Source organism: Labrus mixtus, chromosome 4 (genome assembly GCF_963584025.1).
Source record: "Labrus mixtus chromosome 4, fLabMix1.1, whole genome shotgun sequence".
Lineage (NCBI taxonomy): Eukaryota > Metazoa > Chordata > Actinopteri > Labriformes > Labridae > Labrus > Labrus mixtus.
Genome location: NC_083615.1, coordinates 29,392,563 through 29,408,622, shown reverse-complemented (window position 1 = coordinate 29,408,622; position 16,060 = coordinate 29,392,563). Strand labels below are relative to the sequence as shown.

Here is a 16,060-nt window from a genome sequence, read left to right as displayed (position 1 = left end):
CCCATACATCTATCCCTAGAGGCACTGTCATAAAGCCTCAACAGTAGGCTGCTTAAGCGTTTGTGCTGTCACAAAATATACCGCCGACTCACCTCACAGCTCAGTGAAATAAAGCTTCAGAAGTGTGTGTGTTTGTAGTGTGTGTTTGCAGTGTTTTTGTGCAGATTCACCTCTCCATTGAGGACAACAGAGTCTTGGCTGTGGGATGCAGAGGGGTAAGAGTAGGTTGGCTGAGCTGTCATGGGTTTAATTGTGATGAGACGCAGAGAGCCTGAATGATCCTCATACGGATCTGCTAAGACAAAGAAGACAAACAGGTCAGACAGAGAACGTCATTGTAGTAAACTGCAACAATTCTAACAGAAATCATCACAAATTCTGTCAATTCCATTTTTATTCACCAATTTTCCAAAGATTCAATTGGGGCATAGCATCTCACCCTCTGTTAAAATGCATTCAGGTTAAGATTCATGCATGTCATGGTTTTTATACTGTCCCATATTGAAAAGAGAATATTGGGAAACATGCTTTCAAGCTAAGATTCAAATTGAACAACTCGTTCCACTCTAATCACTGTACATGATCAAGGTACTTTGGCTTAGCATGAAAACTGCAAATTTGACAAAAGCTAGCCTTGCTCTCTCCGAAGTGGAAACCTGTGAAGCTCATTCACACTTTAAATCACGTTTGTTTAATCCTTAAAAGAGCATAATAGGTAACAAGATACGTTTCCTATTATCCTAAAATATAAAGAATGCTCCCCAAAATATTAGACATGTTAAGTAGCTTTTTGCAATTATTTTTAAGACATGAGCTATTAGCAGAGTGTTGTTGTTGTGTATAAATAATAATAATAATACTACATTTAGCTTAGTGATAGCTGGCATAGCTGTTTGCTAGTGATAAAAGTTGATTAGTATAGGATTTATTTCCAGAGAGGAATGTGTCTGGACAGTAGGTTTGGAGAAATACATTTAAGTATATGCAACAGGGAAAACTTTGCTTTTATGCTTACTTCCTGGTGCGTCTTCTTGTTTTCACAAATACACTGTTCTTGCAATATTTTCATGCAAACATAAATTATAACAGTTCTCAAATGTTGCCTCTTGGATTTCTTAGATTACCTGTCTGATTCCCAATTGCTAAATTAAAATCTTTGATCAGGGAACATCAACTGTATGACATGCCATCTGCTTCTTGCATTATATAAGGTACTCTGTATTACTGTGTCTATGACATGGCAGGTGCCCACTGCCTGACTGAGTTAATATGACAGACTGTATTGCTTCAACAGTCATAAGATCTGGGATTAAATCTTTGCACTGTCACTACATAATGGGTGCAACCCTGTGGCTTCATTTCTTGCCGTTACTGAACAAAAAAAACAGATATTTGGGGAAGACTGAGTAAGTCAGCCTATGATGCAATGCTTCTCACAAAAAGTTATGATATATGCAATGATTTAAGATCAGTGTGTGAATGGGTAGGTGCTTTGAGTAGTCAGAAGACTAGAAAAGTGCAATACAAGCTCAAGTCACCCATTTACCATATCTCTTGTAATCTATCATCTTTTTCACTCTTTCTCTGCTCCTCAGAATCCGCCTGCACCTCCTCACCGTTTGTGCTCCTCTTGTGCAGCTCCTCCTTGCCATTCTTGCTGCTGCTGTTTGCTGGTCTTCGGGCTGAGGAGTTCTTACTGGTGTTCAGCTTCCCAGAGCCCTTGCTCGACACTGAACCATCCTCGTCACTTGGCAACCGTCTGTTGTATCCATGGCAACAATATCCAGGGGCAAGAGAGGGAAGGAAATGATTTGTTAGTCTATTTTATACACATGTATAAATATATATACACACTGTATAAATTAAAAATAAAAGTCCTATGGTCCACATGTTGGAAAAAGCCTTGATGCTGGTTGTTTTTACACAACTTCTAGTCGTATAAACCTCTAGATTAAGGTTTTTGTTTTTTTCCTTTTCTGTATTTTATTTCAGCAATTTCTTAGTGATGTTTTTGTAAAAAAATGTTTGATCCACCTCAATGGCAATATATTTAAATATCTTGACAGGTAAGCCGTAATGTATTAAAACACTCTATGTAAATCTCAAAGGATTCTCATACATATTATTATTACAGTTATTTTGGACATTATGAAGAAACATCTCCATGACATCTTAAGTGGGTGAGGATGGTTAAATTGCCCTGCAGATCTACAGTATCATGAATCCTTAAAATTGTGTGTTTGCATCTACAGTCTCTGATGTCAAACATTTCGTAAAATATATTTAAAATCTCAAGAACACGCTGTTTATTTTCATCTGGCCTTGGCTTTCTTTGACATTTATATATTTTTAAATGTAACATTTATATATTATTAAATGTAAAATTTATATTTTTATAAATGTAATATTTATATTTTTATAAATGTAACATTTATATTTTTAAATGAAAAATTATATATTTAAATGAAAAATTATATTTTTAAATGTAACATTTATATTATAAATGTAACATTCAAACATAAACATACTTCTTGTATGTGTAAACCTACTTGGCAATAAACCTAATTCTGATTCATCAGTGAAAAATAGACAAATGCACTGGTACACTCTTCATGTAGCAGATTGAGCCCTCTAAGATTAACTTTAGAGAAGTTAAGCTGAATAACCATGAGAAACAGCCTCTGTGTATTGGCCTAACTGCTAATAAAATAGACATTTCTAAAAGCCTTCAAATTGGCTTCATCCAAATTTGCATGCAAACAAGTAAATTCCTATGTTTACTGACTCTGAACAGCTTCTAGTTTACACTTGACTTATGTTCAGATCATGTCAGCTGTAGAGTCTGCACTGCTTACTGTTTGGTTTACTCTGGCTCAACATAGCGATGTACAAATAAACACTGATGTCTGGACCTTTCAATAAGCTCGGAGTTTAATCGCTGGATAGTTGAAACAGCTGCTCAAGAACTATGTGATTCCCATGTACAAGTATTCAACTCCGACTCAGCCTGCCGATCTTACAAGGTTTTTGTTAGTCTCTCAGTCCTGTCGTGCTTTTGCTACTTGTTGGCATGTGGATGTTTGACTTGTGCCTGCTCAGCTTAGTGGGGCCTGTCAGAGATTCACACTGTCTCACAGTCTCAACCGCCTCAGCCTTACAGTAAATATCACACACACCTTTGACTACTGCAGTTGAATAAAATAAATGTCCACTCCATCATGTGTGTGTGGCTTTCTCTTTGTAAAATACCTGAGCCAGGTGATGACACAGTATGTCCAGTGAGCTTATTATTTTAACACAGTAATAGGATATAAGGAGGATTTTAGTGGCCAGACTAGTTTACGATTTACATCCGTGACAACAAAATAATACTGATGGTTTGTTAAACATCCATGAAAAAACTGTAAACCCCAAATGTTCTGCAAGCTCACTGGCTGTTCTTCTGGAAAATGTTTTTAATTGAGTCACAGGTTATTCTTACAAAATGCAAGTTGGTATTGTTCATCGCTTCCTACCCAAAATCAGGTGAACACGTTTTGGTTTCAAGCTGTTTATTTTAATTCACTGCCACATTCATTGTTATTTTTAAACGAATAAAGGATTAAATCTGTATGTTTAAGGTGATATTATTCAAGGTATTGAGTGTTTATAACTCATATCTAAGATTTGTTTATGTCAGTTTGATAGTCAGATGTTTACATAACTGCTTTATGAAGGCAAAACACAAAAATAAGAATGTTTTCTTGTAAACCCCCAAAACAAAGAAGTAAGTCCAAGTCTTCTAAAACGTCTTACCCTCCTTTTTGTATGTCAGCAGATGGAGGCCTTTTGCTGGCGGTCCCATCCTGGTGGACCTTCTTATCCAAAGATAATGAGAGTGCAGCATCTCGTACCGGCAGCCCGAGCACCAGAGTGTCCTTGGTAACAGAGATGGTATCATCACCTGTTCGACACATGTGCTTCTTGGCGTAGTCAAAGCCCTGGACCGGCTGTCAAAGAAAACAAGAAAACACACCAGGGCTCATAAAGCTGTTGATTTCAACAAGGACACAGCTATTGCAGGTTGTAAACATACTCATGTCTAATTGGCTAAAAAGGCGCCTCAGATATTATTTTTCTCAAACCAAGTGACAAAAGTGTAATCTGTTGTTCCTAAAGACTGTGTCGTTTCCCGTTAGCCTGTTGGATTGAGGTACTCAAAAAAACAATATGAATCCGTTTTAGAGGTACTAAACACAGGATGCATGTTTTTCTACACATCACAGTCTGTAGTTAAGTGAAACACTACAGTTCAGTGTGACTCATAACCAACAATAATGATCAAAAAATACTTTAATAAAGTGTGGGCAATAAGAGTCTCAAAATGGAAGGAAATCTTAAAATGAATTTGAGCCTCATAACACAGGACAGCAGACAGATGCACAGTCTGAATGATAGATCCCAAAACATTTTGAAAATAATCTTTTTTACATTTGCTCCAAAGAAAATGTTGGCTATAAGGAGCCAGAGGGGCACAGTCAACTAAAGATCTCAGGGGGGCATGAGACTTTGGTCTGCTCTGAGGTTGATGTGCACATATTTACTAAAATCGTGGTAAAACATTATTTTTTATTCCATTATCAATACAAATGGTTAAAACGTATGTATGGTGTTATTGTTCAAACAGGATGGTGTCATCCGGAGGGCTACTGCTAAGCTGCTGCAGCAAACACTCTCTTGGCATTAGAGGTATTTTTTCTTAAAAGCAGTAGAACAATTAATGTTTGATATTCTTACATCATACATTTCATTCTTATGAAGTTCAGAGAAAAATAAAACATATGGATGAATACGGGAAGTTTTATGTATTAAAATGCTGAACTATTTGCATTTCCATGACATAGACATTGTAGTAAAGTTGTAGTGTTCCTGATATTTTGTCAAACTGTCTATCCAATTATCAATTTTAGAGTTTATGGTTGCAGAGAACTACTCTCAGCTCACAGTTAAAATAGGTGAGCCTTTTATTATGTCGTGTTTTTGCAATACATCATCAGCATGTGAACCCTGCCTGAGATGCTCAGCACACACAGTATGTGAGGACCTGAAACCCTCACCAACTTTTCAGATGTTATTGATCTTATTAAGCACCACTGTTACTGTTAAGACTGAAAGTCCATGTGATTTAAGTCTATTTTCAATCTTTTCTGATCAACAGCAGTATTATAAAAAGTGTTGCATTTAGAACAGCTGATCAGATTTCAGAGAGTGTGTCCCCTGAATATGTTTTAAATTCAGATAATGGTGATAAGTTAGACTTCCTCTCTTTATATAATGTAAGTGTCTTTTAGCTGCAATAATGAAAATAGTGCTTTACAGTCAAGGGTTTTGGTTTTAAGCATTCAATACTTGACAGTTTTGTATAACTAAATTCAATCTGCAGAAATGATAAGTAGTGAAAGAAATGGAGAAAAAAAAGCTTTACATAACACAAAAAAAGTGATGAAACCCTGAATTCTATTTTGAGCGGCTCTAAAATAGGCCGCCTAATGTATTTGTTGATGCATGCTAAACTCTGAGTGCATGTGAGGTTATGCAGTGTGGGCATTCAGCTGACGGCCTTGTTAATAATTCATTCATTTAGTCCTACACACAGCTGGGCCATCAGCTAGCTCCATCACACGTGGATGAGGCTGTGACTGAGTGTTATGAAATTGATACATAAAGAACACATGCACAGGGAGAGGTTCTTTTACCACGGCACAAATATATGGATTTAAATATGCACAGAGATGTTTTTAGAGTGCAAGCTTTGCCTTCCGCCTCATGCTGTTCACAATGTTAAGGGGGAGTTTTACTGAGGTGTGTGTGTGTGTGTGTGTGAGAGAGAGAGAGAGCGAGAGAGAGGGAGAGAGAGATAGAGATAGAGAGAGAGAGAGAGGGAGCGAGAGAGAGAGAGAGAGAGAAAGAGAGAGAGCAAGAGAGAGAGAGATAGAGGGAGCGAGAGAGAGGGAGAGAAAGAGAGAGAAAGAGAGAGAGCGAGAGAGAGAGGGAGAGAGAGAGAGAGAGAGAGAAAGAGAGAGAGCGAGAGAGAGAGAGATAGAGGGAGCGAGAGAGAGGGAGAGAAAGAGAAAGAGAGAGAGCGAGAGAGAGGGAGAGAAAGAGAGAGAAAGAGAGAGAGCGAGAGAGAGAGAGAGAGGGAGAGAGAGAGAGAGCGAGAGAGAGAGTGTGTGTGTGCATGTGTTGACAATAGCTAACAAGGGGCAAAAGGGCACAAGCAGTTTAAAACACAGAATTCCATCAATATCCATTATGTCTATTATTGAGAAGCAAACATTAGATGTGCTATCTGGGCTGTTAACCTGAGAGAGACAACCCAACACCCACTGCACATTGACAGTAAAAGATGTGTCATCCAGTGGCTTGTGGGTAATGGATGTCATGCATAAAGATTGTATGGATTTTTTCCTGAATGGCTCCCAAAGGCTTTAACCTTGAACAATTTGACTGACAGTTAACATACTTTATTTGACTTGTTGAAGCTCTTTTTATTTGACTTTTCTTTAGCCACTTTGATATTTTTCCATTTCCATATTTCTTATTCTCTTTTGGAATCCTTCTTCTCCAACTGTCCAGTGACCACATCTTGACTTAACAAATGGACATTTTTTATTTTGTGCAAGCAGCTCAATTTAATGAAGACTTTGGTTGCAGTCAGACGTTTGGTATAGAACAAAGCTGTGAGCAGTCTATCACAGATGGATACACATCCATTTAAATCAGTGATAAACAGAAAGAGATAGACAGTCATACTGAAGGATTCCACCACTTTCTTAAAAATGTCATTTGGAGGGACCGCAAGCACATAATTGCTTTATACTTAAATTATCCACACTTATTTTTTCCTTGCCTGCACTTTCAGGCAGAAGCTTCTCCTCTTGTGTGATTGTTCTTGTCTGAGTCCAGAGTAACAGCCAACAGCTGCTTATGAGGTAAAGCAGATGGATGAGAGATTATGTGGCCGTATTGATTAAAATTCAGCTTTTGCAGCGTGAATGGCAGAAGTGCACCACAGAGCTGATCCAAAAAACATTTCAAAGAGTGGGCACATTAGAGGAAACATATTAAGACATTGCATTACACAGTAGACATTGGTGCAAAGCCATATAATGCTGCATCATGTTCTCCTGGGTTTTAGGCAGGATGCAGCAAAAACTGAAAAAAACCTTGAGTCCTTAAAATAACCTTTTACTACCACCTAACACCTACAGATAAACATTTGTTTTTTTCTTCTCTTGCTGATTCCACCTCTAGTGTCCTTAACATTGAGTACAGCTATCTAAAGCTTGCATGTCTATACAAGGCCAAGAAAGAATAAAGACAGCTGCACAGCAGACTTGCAGCATTAAGACTCTGCAGCATCATTCTGTTATTCTTAAAAACACATGCAGACCTTTTATAAACCAAAATACTAATCACCAGCTTTAGCTTGTCCTGAAAGGTGACTGATAGTAGATCACATCACAAACACACACACACACACTAGATGTACATGCTTGAGACTCTCGTTCACACAAATCATTCAACAGTAGAAACACTTCTACTAAGTGTTTCCCCACTTCTCATTGCCACCCCTCTTATTATTTCCATATCTTATGAGAATGGTGGAATGACTCAAGCACAATTATATTAAGCCACAGCAACAGGCAGCACAAATATGCAGCCAGAAAGAGAGCTGTACACAAAGTTATCAACACAGTAAGTCAGTCAAAAGCAGCACACAAAGCAGCGTCTACAAATGTCCACCCATCAAGTGTCTTAAGTGAATACCTGGTGGTGGTAACTGCCCTCCCTTCGATATGAGGTCTAAACAGGGAGAGAGTCAAAGCAGGGAGTGATTAAGAAACAGAACATATATCTGAACTGAGCTGAGACCAGAACTAAAATCTGGAATGAATGACATTAGGCCTACTTAAAAAAAGTACAAGTATGCAAGAAATAGCAAGACAATCAGAGAAGGTTTTAAAGAATAGGGCTGAAATTTTTTATTGTTGAATTGATCCAAAAGAAATAACTTCAAGTCTGTATTTTTACCAACAAAACATGATGATGCACATAAAGGGAAAAAGTTCCCTAGGGTGATACAACACACTTTATATGAGTTATCTGAATCTTATAAGAAAGTATATACTTACATTTACATAAACATTAATAAACTTACATGCACTCACATATAGGTTTTGTTTTATACTGTGTGTATATGCATACAGCATACAATGAAAGAATTGGACATTAAGGCTAAAAGCACACACAGTAAGGAAACACATTTGTTTTATGTTAATATGAACAATTACACCTGCAGATTGATTTTGCCTTCAGTTGTTAAATGAAAACAGTCCCATAGATTGATCCTGATATGTTCTGCTCTTTAAACTGATTATTTGTGCACTGTATGCTCTCGTTTGTCTATCTCTGGTCTTTGATGCTCTAAACTATGAAGATTTCCCTGTTGTAGGAAAAATAAAGGTTCATCTTTGGATTAGAAATTCACATTATTTGAGTACTCTCATTTCCTTATGTATGACTACTCTCTTATTATATATTTGTTTACTGTTAAAAAAAAGTCTGCTATGTGCTGCTCATCAGTACAGGGCCAGCAAATGCTGTGATGTGAGACTGCTTGTTATCCGTCTCCACTGGTTTCTCCTTGTTCTTTAAGGGTATGTGGTGAAGCATCCAACTAGTATTTCTATGATATGCAAGTTTAATTCCATATATGTTGCATGGCATATTATTTTTGTCTTGGTCAAGGCTCTGGTGCAGACTGTTCTGTGGAGTTATAATTACCTTGAGAGTTACTATGGCAACTGGTAATCTGGATTGCTGTGCACGTGTGTGTATGTTGAATAAAGCTCAAGCCGTGGCCGGAGAATCTATATTAAAAAGGAAATAATCTTTAGAAAAGGTAAAGGGATGATAAAAATGTAAATTCTGGTTTCGTGGATTTTTTTGGGGGGGGGGGAATTAAAAAAAAATAGAGAATCTAAAAAAGACCAAGTACTTTGAGTTTTCTGTTGTATGTTTCATCACGAGAAGTACTGATTAACACAAGTTTTATAAAGTATCTGTGTACTGTTTATCATTTTCACTGTATATTCAGTTCAGCATAATTTATACATATTCTGCTAATTGAGATGAATTATTTGAACCTGAAACAATGAATACACCAGTGTGTGAGTACGGTTACCCTAGTAATCACGTAAAGGACTAATTGAGAGTACTCATCTTACTGTGTAACGTCAGCTGATTTAAAGTTTGTCTACACACTCGTCATTAAAACCCTTACTAGGTTATTGACAGAATATTGCTGAAGGTCAAAGCTGAGAGAAGGTAATACTTATTGGTTGTATATATCATAAAGGACCTATAGACAGGTTATTTAAGTGCAGCAATTGAAATTAATTCTCAGTGGAGGGGAAGAATATTTTTGCACAAACCTGAGTTATGACATTTGCTTTTTGAGGACAAATTAGGCTTACCGTCTGGAAGCAATTTTACACATTTGAAATGACTAGTTGTTTTTTTTACCTCTATCAATTGATGTTAGAATGGACACCACTGCTGTGCAAGGGCCAAAGGGTTAACTGGCAGTACACCTTGCCCCGCTCATTTCTTCACAGCTGATTAGTCCAGCTGAATGCATGATTAGCAATGACCTTGGGCCTTCGGCTGCAAGAATACTAAGGGGTTAGGCCTATACAAATGGGATTACATCTTTCTGTATAATGCTTTTAAGGAAGCAAAACAATTTGCAAATGTGTAAATAAATCCATAAATGGGTAATTAGATCCATAAATTTGTACACAGATCTGTGTATATACAGAGATCCACAATGAGAATCATAGCAGCCAGTGTCAGAATCAGAATCAACTTAACTGCCAGGTATGCTCAAACATGTAAACATATACAGAATTTAATGTTGGCAGACTGTACTCTATGAAATATTAAACTATAAACAAAGGAAAAGTGATGGAGAACAGACTGGATGATGGCGGTGTAAAACATGATCACAAGCTCCTGGGGCAGGTTGAACTTCCTGAGCTGATGCAGGAAGTACATCCTCTGCTGGGCCTTATTCCTCATAGTGTCTATGTGGGAGGGCCACTTCAGGTCCAGGGACATTGTGGAACCCAGGAACCTGAAAGAGTCCACAGTAGACACTGTGCTGTTGAGTATGGTGAGGGTGGGGGAAGTGAGGGGGGGCTTCTCCTGAAGTCCACTGTCATATCCACAGTCTTGAGAGGGTTCAGCTCCAGATGGTTCTGACCGCACCAGAGAGCCAGCTGGTCCACCTCCCGTCTGTAAGCAGACTCGTCCCCGTCCTGGATGAGACCGATGACGGTGGTGTGGTCTGCAGACTTCAGGAGTTTCACAGAAGGTTCTTCTGAGGTGCAGTCATTTGTGTAAAGGGAGAAGAGCAGTAGAGAGAGAACACACCCACCTGTTTGCCCGGTAGGCAAACTGTAGGGGGTCCAGCAGGGGTCCTGTAATGTCCTTCAGTTGGCTCAACACCAGTCTCTCAAAGGTCTTCATGACCACAGACAGACATCATGGCGACGGGCTGGTTGTCTCTCTTTTTAGAAACCACGATGATGGTCAAGCTTTTGAAGCAGGAGGACACTTCATACATCTCCAGAAGATGTGTCTACTCAGCCCAGACTCTCAGGCAGGAGGGAGACACCATCTGGTCCTGGAGCCTACAGATTTTCTGGAAGGCCTCAGCAAGGTCTTCTGTGAAAACTGCAGTAGAAGCTGTCCTGGTCTTTGGCCAGACATTGTTACAAGCAGGGTGGGGTCTCCTGTAGTTGTAGCTGAAGTCCTGCAAGCCTCTCCAAGTCGATGTAGGGTCGTTAGTCAAGAAGGTTGTGTTTTAGCTTCTCAGTGTAGCTCCTCTGTCAGCTTGTTTATGGCCTGCTTGTACAGGTCCCAGTCCCCACTCCTGTAGGCCTCCTCCTCAGTTTTTCAGTGAATCAGGGTTTGTTGTTGTTGTTGTATGTGCAGAAGGTCCTGGCATGCACACACACATGTCCTCACAAAAGCTGATGTAAGATGTCACAGTGTCAGTGAGTTTATTCAGGTTTGTGGCTGCAGCTTCAAAAACACTCTAATCAGGGTAAAGCAGGCATGTAGCTCCTGCTTTGACTCTCTGTACATTTCAGGCTTCACAGATTCTACCTTCAACCTGTAGGTCGGGATGAGATCAATCAGGCAGTGATCAGAGAAATCCCAAAGCTGTACCTGGAACAGAGTGAGTCTAGACATGACTTGGAGAATCATACTTTCCAGGAGGATGGACTTTAATGGCGTCATGTCTCGTCTTCCCAGAAAGACCAACAAATAACTGCATCTCACTCAAAACCCTGCTGCCAGAGTTCTTAAAAGGAACCAAGAGAACTTTGCACATTACCTAATGAACTCATGCTAAGTTATGAATTCAACATCGATCTGCGTCCAAAATACAACAATCATGTTTTTGAAAATATAAACCAAGCTGGGCATCTTTATCTTTAGGAACCAATTACCTTGAAGTTCCACAGGTGAAACACAAACAGGCCCAAGCTCCTCTTTACAGAAGAGCTTTAATGAAGTCACCAATAACAATCTATATTGGATCCCTTATCTGGTAATTACAGATAATAATGTAATTACCAGATAAGGATCTTATAATTACTTATTATTAATTCTGTCTAAATTGATTATTACTTTTTTGTATTGCTGTGTTGTCTATTTTATGTTGCTTAATCTAAAATAAAAACAAAAACTTATTAAATATTTTTTTTTAATTCATAATAATTCAAAAAGCTGACATAACTGGTAATACATTGTGAAAAAGTTTTTATGCTTAATGCAACTTAGTAAAGGCAAGTAATTTTAAATAAATTCATGTTTTTACATTCTACCAATTAGAAGAAACTTTTCTCTTTTACTTTATTACTACAAAAGAATGTATTTTTTAAAAACCTATGTAATAACATTTATCGCTAGAATCTTAAACAAAACATTACAGGAGAAGAAAATTAAAAGGAACTAATATGGCGTATACCAAAGCAGAAGAATGGGACAGAACTGAACTATTTTTGACAGTCTTACCTTGGAGCGAGTTTTGAAGGTCCTGAAAGCGCCTGTTTTGAAGATCACCCTGTTTCTCTTGCATAAAATGAAGGCCACCATGCCGATCACCACCAGCAATAAGAAGAGGGGTGTCAGAACAGCCATGATCCACAGGTTGCCTGGGGGAATCTTTACCACAGCTGTAAATATACAAATAGTTTTATCTGTATTAGATAATGCATGAAGTCATACCTGGATAGTTAAGCAGCTGTTTGTAGCCAATAGTCTAAGTGTCTATTGATTGACATAGCAGTTGGTGGACTCAAATGCATCAGCCATGTGCCACCAAGCTTTTTTGATGGATGGAAATCCAGGTTGACGGCACACACACACACATAAACACACACACACATACACACATATACTGTTTATAATCCCTTGAGAATAGTTGTCATTCACCTGTGCAGCATAGACTCTGAATGGACTTTTGAAGTAAGGTTGTCTTTTTTTTTTTGCTTAAATAAGAAGTCAAGATACTGTGTTCTAGTTTATTCTTATTGTAATATAAGAACAGCAATCAACAAAATGGATATCACTCATTACGTGGATCTTAATTCATCTCTAAAAAAGAGAAAATGAATTGTGTGAAGTAACCTGAGAAACTGAAAACTGAAATGTGACTGTGATTCCTTTATTTAAGTATAAAGTCATGCATGTCCCTATGTCCTCCTTCATATGTTTATTATATGTACAGAAAAGTTTACATTTTCACTACCTTCTTTCTTGTCTTTACACACTTTCACATCAATCATTATCCTCAGTTTTGCTCAGTTGGAGAGATTAAAAAAAGCTACTTTTAAAAGTTGTGTCAAAGTATTTATCATGGACACCGTTCAAAACCATTCATTTAAATAAAGATGCATCTTGTGCATGACTTGCTGTGTCCTTTACACATTCTATTGTTAAAAAAAAACACACAACACTATGCATTAAGTTATGAAACCTACGTTCAGCCTGCACTTGTACAAAGTATCCCAGCGTCAGAGCCATGGTCTGGGAGTCGAGACTGCTCAGGGTCTTGGCAGCAGTGGATCCAGTCACTGGTACTCCGTGTAGCTGGACATAGTATGTCATCTCAGCTGGGTTCTTGGGACCGGGCATTCTACGCATGCTCACCATCTGGAAAAGTCAAAAAGTATGTAATATCTAAAATCAGATTTAATACAAAAACCTTTGTCACTCTACAGCAGTGGTTCCCAAACTGGGGGCAGGTCCCCCTGGGGTGGGTGCCAAAGGTCTGCCTGCTCTGAAGCTGTCAAAATGAGATTAACACATATTAACTAAAAAATGACTTATATACTAAACTTACTGTATAGTTTATTCAAATGTCTGCCAGGAGAACGTGTAAAAAATACTTTATTCCTACTCAAAGATATCCGGCTACCTAGTCAGCCACATCTCTAACGTTTTACATTTATTTATATACTATTTTACATTTTGACAGCAGTGCTGATAAAATCAAATATATAATTGCAACTTGTAGGAATACAAGATAAAGATATTGCAAACCATTCATAGTCTACTGCTATGTGTCCGAATATTGGCATATTCAATAATGTAAAACCTTTTTTTTTTTTTTAAGATTTATTTTGGGCTTTTTGTGCCTTTAATGGAGAGATAGGACAGTAGATAGAGTAGGGAATGACATGCGGGAAAGGAGTCACAGGTGGGATTTGAACCCGGGGCCGCCTGCTTGGAGGACTACAGCTTCCATACATGGGGCGCGGGCACTTACCACTGCGCCACCAGCGCCCCAATAATGTAAAACCTTTAATTTATTTTATACTTTGTGTCTAAAATTGCTGCTGTGAACCAGGCTGTGCCGAGTGTGTAGTACATGGAGACAACTTAAAACAAAACCACAATCTGCAGCTCTTAAAACATTCCTATAGCTATTAGTTGTACTCTTGACTAGTGTCATATATTATATATTATTTATTATATATATATATTGTCATATATTAGTGTCATAAAAACATGCTCAAAGCATTTAACTCAAAGCATTTAGCTCAAAGTATGTAACTCAAAGTATTTAGCTCAAAGTATTTAACTCAAAGCATTTAGCTCAAAGTATTTAACTCAAAGCATTTAGCTCAAAGTATTTAACTCAAAGCATTTAGCTCAAAGTATTTAGCTCAAAGTATTTAACTCAAAGTATTTAGCTCAAAGTATTTAACTCAAAGCATTTAGCTCAAAGTATTTAACTCAAAGCATTTAGCTCAAAGTATTTAACTCAAAGCATTTAGCTCAAAGTATTTAACTCAAAGCATTTAGCTCAAAGTATTTAGCTCAAAGTATTTAACTCAAAGTATTTAGCTCAAAGTATTTAACTCAAAGCATTTAGAACATGGCCGTTCATCATTTGGTGAAACTTTAATGAAGTTAGCAAAGATGTCACTTGGAAATTTGCATGTGGTACTTTCAAAGCACAAAACAAAATACTACCACTAACACCACTAGTAATACACACAATGAACCACAAAAGTCCCTGTCCCATCTACCTGTACGGTGTAACCCCCTACTGTAGTGGCTCGCCGAGATCGTGCCGTCTGAGAGCCTTGCCTGCCAGCCACCAGGAAGAGCTCAGCCAGCCGCTGCTCCATCAGGCTGGCAAAACTCTGATAGTTGACCTCTAACGAGGAGCTGTCTACATCCTGGATAACTGTGAGGATAGAAAATAGAAGACTTAGGATAATCATAGCACATAAAAAGATATCAAGGCAGACAAGGGGGCTAAAGACTAGCTCCTTTAGTAAAGATTGGGGTGGTGTAAGTACATGTGGTTTATAGGAAGTGAGTAGTGTAGAGAAGTTTGGATAGAAATATTTGTTGAAATGTCTACAGGGAACTCTCTAAAGGGTTGAAGGTAAAAAGGCAGAAGGAAGGGAAAGAGAAACAATAAACAGAATCAGATCTAGAGAATCATTTAAAAGCTGCCCATCCAGAAACGTTGATACAATACACTTTGCAATTCTACTCCACCTCAAACACACACTGACAAAAATAAACTCAAGAACTTATATGCAAACAGTTACACATGTGTGATGTAGACACATCTCTTCCTTTTCTCTTGTTATAAAAGCTGTGAATTACACATCAACAGGTTTTCAAAGGATCACTTTCACACTCTAAGCACAGATAGGGTAAGGAGCAAGGGCTAGCAGGGGGTGTGAAGACAAATTGATAAATCTAATTATTACTCATCACCGAGTAGCACTTCCACCTGTTTGTGTTTGTGGGTGTGTTTATGTAAAAAAACGAGTTACCTGTTTTTACCCAATAGTTCTTGGTAGCCATCGATGTGTTAAGTTGATGGTATTCAAGTGCTGAGGAAAGGAAGACAGATTAAGATAAAGTTGCAATTATTTGTAATGTCAACACCAAGACTTTGAATACACCATTATATTGGAAAACAAGACAATTTTTAGATTTCATTTCTCAAATCCACATACTTCAAAGGTACTAAAATGTCTAAAAATGTCAGATGCTGGGTAGCCTCTTGGCTGGCTGAATAAATCATCATTTATATTTGCATGATTAGCAAAAGTTTTATATCAAAAGACTTGCTGAATAGCAAAGTGTTCTCAAAAATGTTCACGAGGAAATTATTCAATTAGATTTCCATAAAATCCTCCTCATCCTCTCCTATATTTCTATGACAGATGATTAACAAGGGCAATGATGAGTCTTTAAGTGAAACAAGAATCTTGTTCAAAAATATATTTTGCAAACTTATTTTGCAATATATACTACTGTGTAAACTTAGTCAAGACATGACCTGTAATTGTAGATAATTGAATAAATCTATTAGAGCAGTGATACTCAACATGTGGCTCTTTTAGGTCCTACTTGGAAAAAATCAAAAGTAATTATTCAAAAAAGAGAAACATTGTCAGCAGAAATTATTCTT

At 37.8% G+C, this 16,060-nt stretch overlaps 1 protein-coding gene across 3 annotated transcripts in view; it reads right to left on the bottom strand.

Moving 5' to 3' along the window:
- kiaa1549la (KIAA1549-like a) overlaps window positions 1-16,060 on the bottom strand; it is a 59,755-nt gene that overhangs the window by 11,793 nt on the left and 31,902 nt on the right. For 2 of the 3 annotated variants that reach the window (XM_061036829.1, XM_061036828.1), the window contains exons 8-15: window positions 15,417-15,476; window positions 14,652-14,812; window positions 13,098-13,269; window positions 12,130-12,290; window positions 7,810-7,845; window positions 3,796-3,989; window positions 1,617-1,759; window positions 171-292 (exon numbers count right to left, since the gene is read on the bottom strand). In XM_061036829.1, the coding sequence (XP_060892812.1) occupies window positions 171-292; window positions 1,617-1,759; window positions 3,796-3,989; window positions 7,810-7,845; window positions 12,130-12,290; window positions 13,098-13,269; window positions 14,652-14,812; window positions 15,417-15,476 (1,049 nt within the window). The remainder of the gene's footprint in view (window positions 1-170; window positions 293-1,616; window positions 1,760-3,795; window positions 3,990-7,809; window positions 7,846-12,129; window positions 12,291-13,097; window positions 13,270-14,651; window positions 14,813-15,416; window positions 15,477-16,060) is intronic. The other variant, XM_061036830.1, reaches the window with a different exon arrangement.